General features: G+C 29.4%; 1 protein-coding gene across 1 annotated transcript; it reads left to right on the top strand.

Moving 5' to 3' along the window:
* Positions 1-7,292: 7,292 nt before the first annotated feature.
* LOC109797196 (protein terminal ear1 homolog) lies at positions 7,293-10,680 on the top strand. The gene is made up of 5 exons (XM_020357155.3): positions 7,293-7,875; positions 7,993-8,431; positions 8,631-8,750; positions 8,837-8,978; positions 9,911-10,680. The coding sequence occupies exons 1-5, from the start codon at positions 7,419-7,421 to the stop codon at positions 10,178-10,180; spliced, it is 1,428 nt and encodes a 475-aa protein (XP_020212744.2). The 5' UTR covers positions 7,293-7,418; the 3' UTR covers positions 10,181-10,680.
* Positions 10,681-12,743: the final 2,063 nt, after the last annotated feature.

The following is a 12,743-nucleotide window of genomic DNA, read 5'->3' as shown; positions in this document are numbered from 1 at the left end:
GCCAAGTGACAAGTCAATCTCCTCAGAATAATAATAAATATGGATAGCTGGGAAATCTTTTCACTTAAAGAAAAAACACTTTGTCAAGGGCACCGTTTTGTGCATGTTTGATTAAGTTTGTAAAAACAACTCTACTTTTTCTTCCATTTCAAATTAAGTTTGAAGACAAAAACTTGGTTTATAGTTGAACCAAATTGAAAAGCAAACGAGATTTTTTAGCTGTGTAAGTTGGAGCTTCGCAATTGAAAATGAAACATGACCTTCGTTATCTGGTCACATTGATTTTGCACAACCGTCATGTGCTACTTGGTTCTGTAAATAGAAAATCTGAGAAAATAAGAAAGTTGTGTTATATTGGGCCAAGAGAGGCAATTCTAGGAGAGTGGTTCTAATTGATAAAGGAACATTCTATATTGCGCAGCCTTTCCATAACAAGAAGAAGGGCCGTTGGCCCAATAAAGCAAGCAAACCTACCTTGAGCCCAAACCAAACCGGTAAAGTTATCGGGTCAGCTCACCATCTAATTAGCCAAATAAATTAGAATTTTCAGTTTAATTTTAACTCATTAACTCAGCAACTTAGTTATTGAATTATTAAGCAATTGAGTCAGTAATTAAATATTCGCATTAAAGCCATTGATGTTACATAATCGAGTCAGTAATTAAATATTTGAACCCATTGATGTTACATAGTTGCGTATCTATCTAAAAATTCATTGATGTTACATAATTTATTTGTCTTTGTTTTTGATTAAATGGTACAAAGAGCAGAGAAAGTGCAGGTGGGAGTTTAATTAGAATTTGGTAGTTAAAAGAGCTTTTAGGAACCCAACACGTACGTGGAGATTGCGAAACGATTTGCCACAGTGACCCGACAGACATGGCAATATCTTGGTCCGTGGTCCCGCATCACGCCAACACACCCCAAGGATCGTTGAGACTCGAGACTTGAGACTTGAGACTTGAAATCTACTACTATTACTATTACTCTATGGTTTTACTTGTTTTTATCATCTCATTACTATACAAGCTAAAATATATACTTTATAGACAAAAAAGATGGTTAATCACATTTTACTTATATATAATTTAGAGAAAAATTTTAAAAACATATATTGTCCCTTTAGACCTAATCTCATGATAAAATATATGTTTAAAGATGTTTCTAGTATTTTAAATAAGAACTAAATTTGTTTATCTATTAAATTTAAAATTAATTTTCCTTGTCTACAATTTAAAAAAGAAATACTAACAATACTCTCTTATACTTGAAATCACAAATTTTATAATTCTTACACCTTATTTAATGATTTTATAATTTAGAAATAAAATTTACTAAAATTTGTGATTTTAGTATAGAGACTATCTACAAGAAAGTGCTAGAAAATGTCTCACAAACATGTCTCTAACTTAAAAGAAATTCTATCAATCTCTTTATTTAAAGGTGGTAAGTGAATTTGGTTTTGAAGAGCAAATTTTTTTATACTTACATAGACTAAAATAAAAATATTTTCCATTTTCAAACACAATGTAGATATGATTGCATATTTACACACATTGTGCGAATTAAAATATAAACATGTTTGTAGTTGATTAAAATTGAATTCATGACATAAGCATTTGTCTTATTGTCACCACTTTTGGTTTCAAGTTATAGCCATACTTGGAGCAGTGAGTGGAGGTAGCAGCAAACATTCCTGGTAACAAGGTCCGGGGAGCAAAGAGGGATGGTTCCTTCCACAGCTGTTCAAATCCCACTTCCTTTTGTCTCTAATTAACTCTTCCTACTTTTCTTTTCATGCACTGAACTTCTTGTGCTAAGTGTAATATTGCCCAACCCTACCCTCACACACATTCTCTCTCTTCTTTAGGCTAAAATTGTCATTGTGCAAAGTTTATATTAAATAACATTTTTTTTATAATTACCATCAATTTGATGATGGGATAATCATTTAGATGATATAATTGGTAAATAACTTTTAAAAAAATATGTAATCAGATATTCGATCTCTGATTATTTTATATGAAAAAAAAATGTTAGAAAATGTCAAATTTCAAATACATCTCAATGTTTTAAAAGATTGATCTTTTAACTTTTGATTAAATAATACAATAGTATACCAAATTAAATAACAAATAGTTATGAGTTTATACCCACCATAGTTTATTACCTTCAAACCAATACACTTTATCACTCTCTTAAATATCACTTTATCTTCTATTTAGTTCTTAAATAATGAAATTATATAAGTAACCCCTTCAACATTTAGTATATATTAACTTAGTCTTCAAATTGGTATATTTCATTAGCATATATTCCAGAACCAATGTGATGAATTTTTTAATACTTGAAAAATTACTTTATATATATATATATATATATATATATATATATATATTAAGATAAGGTAATGCTTTGAAATGAATTTAAGATTTTACTCAATTTTTTATATAAAAAAAAAATCCACTCCAGTTAAATGTAATATTTAGTACTCCTACTCCCGCAGCTTAATTATGATAATTTGGTGTAAAATAATTTTCTTATCAATCTAATTATTAAATTATAACTATATTATTTTGATTGTAACGAATAATAAGTAATTTATTATTTGTATATATTAAAATATACTTGTTATGTTAATTTTAATGTATATTCATCTTATGACCATTTGGTTATTACGAGAAATAAAAACTATAAACATATTAACCTCAACCTTATTCCCCTTAATTTAAAGTAATGTCACTTCTTCTCACATTAACCTCAACTTTTATTAAGAGAATTTAACTGAATTAATTGGATAAAATGTTTGAATTGTTGTAATTTCTTAATACCAAGTTTAATTCACACAGATAAGATAAAATCTCAACCTTTTTACGATGGCAAAATATAACTTCTTGTAATAATTTAATTTATTATCTCTCACAATTTAACACATTGGAAAATCTAAACCTCATTTGTGAGAAAAATGTTGAGTTCTCAATATTAAACATTACATTTCAGTAACATATATATCACTTCACCTATACCGAAATGTTTCACCTTCAATCATTAAAATCAATTTAATAATAATAGAGTTTGAATAAATCATATGAAATCTTAAATTTTATCTTATAGTCGTTGTTATAATAAAAAAAATTACTTTAATTAGATGAATTTCATATTTAGGAATTTAAATCAATGTATAGAACAAAAAAAACACTAATCATTTGGGGCTGTAATGAATTGTAAAAGAATTTGGTGAAGTATATGTGGGTGTTCATACTTCATATAATGGTAGTGGTGTTAGGTGTACAAAATCGTTGTCATGCCTATCTAACATATGTGCCGGCAAGTGGAGAGGTCAAAGCTCGTACGAAGTACGACCACTGTGGAAAAAGAAAGACGAATCATATATCTTCCTAGATCATGCATTTTCAAAATTAATAAATTTAAATTCATCTATAATATTTTCTCACTTTTCTTTTATATGAAAGCTAATATATTCTTACTTTGTTTTATACGATAAATATTGAATTATATATATATATATATATATATATATATATAATATTAAAAATAAGTACTTATTTTTCGGATATGGTCACCTTGAGAAGAAAATAAACAAAAGACGCAGTGTACTTGAATTTAGCTGGAGTACTCTAAATGCTAAATTACACACTGTACAGAGATACCTTTCTTTTATTGGCAAAGGTTCAGTAATTGTTTAAATATCACTATTTGAATGAGTGGTGATAAACATGGTATACGAAGACAAATAAAAGAAAAAGAATGTAATAAATATGACAATTAACAGGATAAAAAAAATAAAAGTTATATATACATATTAACATGTCAAATATATTTATTTTTGACTAACATTTCAATTTTTTTTAGAGATGATCTATGTAGTATCACTCCTAATCAGTAAATATAATTTTTAACGATCAAATATTATTTTGTTATTTTATTTGTGTATAGAAACTAAAGAATATTTACTTATAATATTTTTTTAAATTTTATTATTTGACCATAAACTAATATATATATATATAATAAATTTGTTAATTTTGATACGAATAACTATCTAAAATTAACATCAAACTGATTATTAACTAGTTGATAGAATAAATTTTTTTACATTGACATATATATATATATATATCAAGTATTAACCTCTCTCCTCTTCCCCAAAACAGAAAAAGGAAATAATTTGCGCATTACAGAAAATAAATGTTTAGTTTTATATAAATAAAATTTATAAAATACAAATGTATATACCATATTATTATTAAAATTAAATTTTATAACAATAATAATATATTTAAATGTGTAAATTATATTTTAAATTCATAATGAATAATATAAATTATAATATAAGCTTATTATTATTCTAATTTATAGTACACATTTATTATAAAATATAAAGAAGACTTATAAGAAGACATGATATATGCAATATTATTATTTTTAATTATTGTATTTTATCAATTATCATGTTTAATTATTTTGAGGTAAAATATTGATAGATTTTAAAGATTAAAGAACTTTTGTAAAAATATTAAGATTTTTAAATAATTTTTCTAGACAAAAGTTCAATTTAATCTTAAAAGAAAAAGTATATAAAAAAAATTAAAATTAAGTTTCATAAATTCATATTTAAAAAATCACAAAGAGATAAAATAGAAAAAATTTCGAGTCTGTAAAAAAAAAATCTCTAGATTTTATCTTAAAAAGGTAATCTTTCCCTAAAAATCATTGATTTGATTGTGTTTTTGTTAATTCATATTTCATTAAAAATGTGATCATGTTGAAATTGCATTTTTCATACATACAAACGAAGCTTAACTTGTTGACAAAATTAAAGATGGAGGGAACAAGAAAGAATAAAGAGGTGGATCGATTGATGAATTGCAAAACAAATGAGAAAATGGTTTGCTATAACGTAGTCCCCTTCTTAAAAATGGTGAAGAAGAAGCATGCAAACATCGCTTTCACTTACTTTTTGTGGCACATGAAACGGGTTTTGTTTCGTTTTCGTGTCAACAAGAGAGAGAAAAGGGTAGAGAAGTCATGTAATGGTGGGCTACTATGCCCTGTGCATACGGTACATTTCTGAAATAACGAGGATATATTTAATTAATGTTGCAAATCTCTAAATTAACTATAAAACATGTATTAGGAAAAAAAATGTGTGACAAATTAATGAAGGAATAAGAAAAACTTGCATGGAGATTAGAAAAAAAGACAATGAAAGACGTGGAAGATGGAGACAGTGTCGTGCAAAGAATCAAATGCTCAGAATAAAATACCTCTGATGTAGAGGCAATGAGAGCTTAAACTATTGTACTAATTTTTTTAATTTTATTTTATTTTATTGAGATGAAATATTACAACAAAACAACTCATTTGGATAGGAGTACTATTTACTCAATTTGCATTTATATAATTTAATACAAATTATTGAGTATTTTATAAGGGTCAACAAATAATACAATAAAAATTAATGTTACTATTAATAATGAGAGGCAGGGTAAGTTATGGACTTTGTTTTGGGCCGAAATGAAGTGAATAAGGTGAGAGTGAAAATAGTTAAGAAAAAGAGTATGAAAAAATTCAGAGGGTGTAAGGAAATGTTGACAGATAAAGCATTATGAGCAGTGGAAAATACAAAAAAATATGAAATGGTACGGAACCCAAGCACAAACAGGCGTTGGAGCCATTTATTGCTGTCCGCTTTTGGCATATGTTGTTTTTATACTGCATTGTTATTTCAACGTTGAATGGAAAACAACCCAAATATTAATTATTCACTTTTGTTTTATAATGTGAATGAAAAGGTGTTATATATAGGGATATCATATTTGCAAAATTCAAATGGAAGATATGACCCAAGTCAAACACTTCATTTACTGGATTCTGATTTAACTATTCGACTTGTATAGGGAAAAAATATCTTTATAAAAATTAAACTTGAGAATAAACCAAATCTTAAACAAATATCTATTATCTATTTTCTTTAAATTTTAAATAACTTGATTAATAAAAAAGTTAAGATTAAATTTTTAAAATATTTATTTTATATAAAGGTTAGATTTAGACTTATAAAAAAATATTTTAAGATTTAGTTTAATTATTTATATAATAAAACAAAAATAATATATATATATATATTATCAAGATATAAATAAATAAATAAATTTATAAAATAAAAATAAATTATCAATATTTTATACATTTATTTTTTTTATTATAAGTTTATAAATTTATGATTTGTACATAAATGTACATGAATGAATTGTCCTTTCAATAAAAAATGATTCAATTTTTTTTAATATTTTTAATATTTTAAAATTTAATAATATTGATTAAATTAAATTTTAAAAATATTTTTTTGAATTTTAAAAATTAGATTTATTAATCTAATTAATATTAATAATTTAAATAAGTTAATTTAATAGATTATATTTTAAAAAGGTTAGATTATAATATATCAATCTGAAAAAGAAATATTAATTAAACATTTAATTCCTAAGATGTGTAATATTCTTAGTGAATCAAGTGATGTAAATGGATTTAAAGGATATTATCTCTCATGAAGAATATTGCTCATCAAGAATATGTGGTCAAAAGGAAAAATAATATTTAAAAATATAACATTGGATATTAATAACAAATGTATTAAAGACACTGGTCAAAAAATATTAAATACACCTCATTTAATGTTTGTATAAAATAGTCTAAATTATATAAAAAGAAATAATTATATCTCTTAAAAATGTCTTTTCAAAAGTTAACAACACTATAAACTTTCATGTTTTTTTTTTCTTTTCAAAATGAGGTAACGCTGAAAACATTGACTTTTTAAAAAATAAATAAACAAGTATTAAATATGATAAATTATTATTGCTGTTGCATTAAAATTATTTTTAAATTAAACGGGGATGATGGATGAAAACCGAAAAAGCAAAGCGAAAGTTATTTGTGGCGAAGCCAGCACAGCATGAGTGGCGAGCAACATGCAGATTGCTTAATTTAAAATTAAAGTAACGGAAAGCAAAGACAAACTTATTTTGGGTGAAGCAAACACAACAGGCAGTTAGATTTATGCCTGGGTAAGCTTTCTTTCTCTCTTTTATTTATTTATTTATTTAAATTAAAAATAGTATTGATTAGATTATTTAAAATATAAAATTATTTAAAAATATTGAAATTAAGTTATTAGGGTGATCTGTCTGATGCAGATTGCAGACAGAGAGGGGACGGGGGTAATAAGGTAATTTAGGTGGGAAAGTAGTACATTTTTAGCAACATGGGGTTGGCTAGGAAAGTAGAGAATGAGGAAAACAGCGGAGTGAGTCCCTGAGTGGTGAGTGGTAAGTAGTGTCTCCTTTGTCCTTCTTTTCTTCTTCTTCTCTCTCTCTCACCAGATAGTGGGAGTGATGGGAGTCCGGTTAGACCCCAGAGCGCAGGAGTTCAGACCCACCACCTCCATACAATGGTACCCTCTCCCCCCGCCGCCGCCGCACCTCTCCCTCTCCGCCACCTCCACCCGCTCCCTCCTCCTCACCCCGGTCCCCCCCGCCTCCGAGTCCGCCCTCCTAAGCCACCTCCAGCTGTTCGGCCAAGTCCGCGCCCTCCAAACCGAAGCCCTCCGCCACGGCATCCTCACCGTCCACTTCTTTGACCTCCGCCATGCAGAGTCCGCCTTCACCGCCATCCGCATGCACCACTGGCCCCAATTCCCGGCCCGGCCCATCTCGGCCCACTACGTCCTCCCCTCCTCCAACTCCATCCCCATCCCCATCCCCGACGCCCACAACCAAGGCACCCTCGTCCTCTTCAACTTAGACCCCTCTCTCTCCGCCCAACACCTCCGTCGCCTCTTCCAACCTTTCGGTATACACACACACACATATTCCCCTTTTTATTATTATAATAAGTTAATAACACATGACTTTTTCTATAATCCAAATAAATGTCTTTGTCTCGCCCTTTTTGTCTACCTTCTTTTAGGTCCCATAAAGGAATTGAGAGATACTCCATGGAAAAAGAACCAAAGATTCGTCGAGTTCTTCGACGTCAGAGACGCTGCCACCGCTTTGAAACAGATGAACGGTAAGGAAATTCACGGGAAGCCTCTCGTTATTGAGTTCAGCAGACCCGGTGGCCACACTCGCAGAGTCTTCACTCCTCCTCCTCCTCACAGTACCAACAAATCCTCCTCTTCCACCCGCCAACTTCAGCTTCAGGAGGAGCCTCAGCCTCAGCCTCAGCCTCAGCCTCAGCCTCAGCGGAGCCCCAAGCAACAGCTTCCTAGAACTAGGCACTGGAAGGGGAAACAAGCCAAGAAACACGAAACTCGCTTTCTAATCAAAGAGGACGCCATTGTAGAGTCTGCTCCCAAAGATACTAGAACTACTGTCATGATCAAAAACATTCCCAACAAGTACAGGTTAGCCTTTTCAATTTTCGTTTTTAATTTAATAAACCTCCATAGCTACCACAATCACCACCAATTCTGTTTCCCTTTCTCATTCAAAAAGTGTAAAAGCTAGCTTCAAGAGAGAGAAAGAGAGTATAATAATGTTTCTTTTTTTTTTAATATTTTTTTACAATTTTATATTGTGTGTTTTTGTTTTGACTTGTTGCAGTCAGAAGTTGCTATTAAACATGCTGGATAACCACTGCATACACTGCAACGAGCAGATTGCAGACGACGACGACCAGCCTCTATCCTCCTATGACTTCCTCTACCTTCCCATTGATTTCAAGTATTTTTCCATTTCCATGCACTAATTACCCCACAAATGCCTCAATTATTCTAGTATATTATTATTGTTGTTGCATTTTGAAACAGCAACAAGTGCAACGTGGGATATGGCTTCGTCAACATGACATCCCCGGAGGCAACACTCAGGCTCTATAAGGCTTTCCATCTCCAACATTGGGAGGTCTTTAATTCAAGAAAAATCTGCCAAGTCACCTATGCCAGAGTTCAGGTAAAATATATAATACCCATCTGAAATTTTCTCTTTTCAATAATCATAAAGTCATTTATTATATATACTAGTAGTCACCATCAACTGGAACCACTAGGATGTTTTAGTAGTGAGGGGTACATGCGATCTAACGTTTCATTTGGGGTTGTTGTAATTTATATCCATGAAGAAAAGTATGAGCCCTGGTATTGAAATTTCTATCGATAAAGAGAAGTATGAATTATGGTGTTTTCATTGTGATTTCTATTGATAAAGAAAAGTATTGTAATTTCACCAGGAAAAGCAGTTACTAAATTTAGTTTGAGTGACACTAGATTTGGTTTATTTGAATGAGTTATTCGGTTTGCTTCATCTGGGAAACTGGTGTGCAGATTGTAAATAATATAGATATAGATGTAAAAAAAATAGGGTTAAACATCTTTTTTTTTTTTCCACAAAAATGTGTAAATGTTTTTTTTTTCCCTTAATTTTAAAAAGTCTACTTTTGGTTCATTTAACCCAATTTAATGATTATCCTACGAATACGGGAACTCATTCTCCATGGTCGTTTCAAGCAAAAGAAATGTTGAATACTAATGCGACATGAATCAAATCAATAAGGAACCATTAGAAGAAGATTAGAAGAAGAGAAAGTATGGGAATAAAATCCCTTACATGTAAAGCAATGGAATGTTATGTTTTTGGGATTTAAAATATCATAAATGAGCCTTGGACCACTTAAGTATATATGGATTTCAAGTAGAACTGTGTAATGACATGTATTTTCTTGATTAAGATAATTGTTAAATGGAATTATATATTTAGAAGAACGAAAACGATCTTTAAACAAAAAAAAAAAAATACTAGTAGTGTGCCATGTATATGTTTGATTTTTATGGATAGAAGAAATGAATGATACGAGTAACATTAATAATGAATGGTTGTTTTTGTAGGGGTTGGAAGCATTGAAGGAGCACTTTAAGAACTCAAAGTTCCCATGCGAGATGGAGCATTACCTGCCAGTGGTGTTTTCACCTCCTCGAGATGGGAGGGAACTGACAGAGCCACTTCCGATAGTGGGGAACAAGCAAAACCATGCCGTTCCCATTATTCCAGATCCAAGTGGCGGTGCTGCTTCTGATGATGACGTGTCCAGCATCAAAACCGGCGGCGAGGGTGATCATGATCATGATGACACAAAGGAAGAAGTGGGTGGTAACTAGTGAGGAAGGGTAGTAGTGTTGTGATAGAGAATGTTAAATGATGATGATGACTATGATAATGTGAATGTGATTATTTACTACACCACACAACACAGCATTTAAGGTCGTTGAGCAACGAGCCACACCTGTGTTCTACCGTAACCAACCTACAACTGCAACCATTTCAATATCAACTGAATGAACCTCTTGCTGCTCACTGCTCACCTTTCCTCCAATATCTTTATTTATTTTTCTTTCTTATCTCTTTTTGTTACCTGCTTTTGCCTAGTGAGATGGAATTTGTAGGGTCTTTTTTTTTCTTTTTTCTTTCTTCTCTTTTTCTTTTTGTACCTTGGATCACTTGTAGACTTGTAGCTAGGTTCTGTCGCTTTTGGATGTAGTAGTGTTTAGCTCACCTTGGAATTTAATTTTCAAGAATTTCGATGTATCTTTTATAGCATAGAAAACTTGGAAAAGTAGAGAAAATATAAAGTTTAGGCTGCTCTTGGCAATAATTACTATATGCTGTGTTGTTGAATGACTGAGCTAATTAAGCGGAAGTGATTGTGTTGAGGCGCGGTTAACGAGTGCACTTCTCGAGGAGTTAATACTGCTAGATAGGATTTAATTAAAATGTATTGTTTGTTCTCAAAGTATATATTGGAATTTAAATCAGGTAAGGTCAAAAATTTTATGAAGGTTTCGTTGACCCGAAATAATAAACAAATGTACAGTCTTGTAAATAACATAAGGGATAAAATAAAATCTGAATGAAATGCTTATATTGATTTGAACTGAGTATTGAAGTTTTCCACAGTATCGTTAAACATAACAGATTTTATTTATATGCAACGGGTAAAGGTTAATTGTACTAGGGTCAGCTTAGTTCTGTTTTCTTTAAGGTGGAAAATGAGGGGAGAATTCTTTCATATAATTTTTCTCTTTTTTAATGGTTGACGAATTTAATTTTTTTATCTACATTCTTCTCTTCTTCGATATTTGAGGAATTTGGAATTGAAGCAATTCAAATATTGTTTAAGTATAATGTCTAAAATATGTTACTTATGCTTCGAAATTTAAAATTATAAGAATATAAAATAAATTAACCTTTTAAATTTCTTTCGTATACAAGGAAAAAAAAACTCTTCCTCCTTTCTTTCTTTTGAATAAAAAAGTCTGTAGGCTAATTGAAAATTGTCGAATGGTTGAGTGACCAAATTCTTAGTTTGATTATTGAGTATGTTTCTAAATTATTTAAGAATATTTAAATTTAATCTGGCACTTAATGAAATTGTAACAAAAGGATGTTTAAATAATTGTTTTTGTGTGAAAAAAGAAAGGAATTATGTGGCAGAAGTGTTAGGCGAATGCATGTAGTCATGTACCGTCTGAATTCCCAAAAGATGCAGAGAGGACAGTCACAAGTCACAACCTTTAGAATAACGATGAGTGATATAACAAATTAACAAGTGTACACTTTATTTTTAGTAGGCAGAGGAAGAGTGATCTCAAGTAGAATCAACATCTTTATCTAAAATTTCAAATATGAGAAATGTAAATAATATATATTTATAGTTTAGCAGGAATATTTTATTTTATTTTTTTTTAGTAAAAATCAATCATCACTAATTTGATATATATTTTATATCATTAGGATAACAAGAAAATGCAGAGAAAAAAAATGAGGTGATAGAGCATTTATTTATAAATAAAACTTATATATTGTTCATTAACAAGGTGCTTTCTATTAATCAGCAACTCCAATAAAAGTTGTTTGTCTTATAAAATAACTTAAGTCTCGATTTCTTGTCATTGAAGAACTCTGACGTGATAATATGAGTTGCTTGAAGAAGAGAGAGTTACTTCCTCAAGTAATTGTTTCTTATCAGATTTTAAGCAGATCTTATAAAACATATTTGGGAACGTTTTAGAAATAATAATAGTGAAAATTAATTTCGTATAATGTTTATGTATTTACTATTGTTTTATTTTATTTTTAATATCTATTTATTTTGTATTTTTTCTCGTAATTTATTTTCTTTCATTGTAGTGTAATTATCCTTTTTAATAAAAATTTAAATTTGATTCATAAATGATTAGAAAAAAAATTCTAAAAATTGAATTTTTTAAAATTTCTTATCATTAGAATAAATTTGTGTTTGAGTTGTTTAATGCTAACATGACACACTGATGACCACTTTTTTCATTTTTGAATACATGAAACAACTCAAATGAGTTTGCTTTCATTAGAGATGCCCTAATTAAAGTTTTTATTAGTAACATGCATGAAAAAAATTATTAAATGTGAATACGTGTTATTATTGAGCAAGTTATTTTCAATTTTAATATTATAAAATTGATTTATATCATAATAATTATTTTTTATTTATATAAATTAATATATTTATCTTATTAATCAATGTAAAATTTTCATTTTTAACACTCTTACGTCAAAGATTGAACAATTTAAATACAAGATTTACATAATCAACTAGATGTTAATAATTTAATAATAAGTAGTATGATAACCACAAAATAAGAATTGTTAGGAAGGATTTTAATAATCTTTTTTTATAAAAAGGTT

The sequence above is a fragment of the Cajanus cajan genome, chromosome 3, assembly GCF_000230855.2.
Source record: "Cajanus cajan strain Asha chromosome 3, NIPB_CcT2T_4, whole genome shotgun sequence".
NCBI lineage: Eukaryota > Viridiplantae > Streptophyta > Magnoliopsida > Fabales > Fabaceae > Cajanus > Cajanus cajan.
Note: the sequence above shows the minus strand (reverse complement) of the source record. Positions and strands in the feature narration are given on the sequence as shown.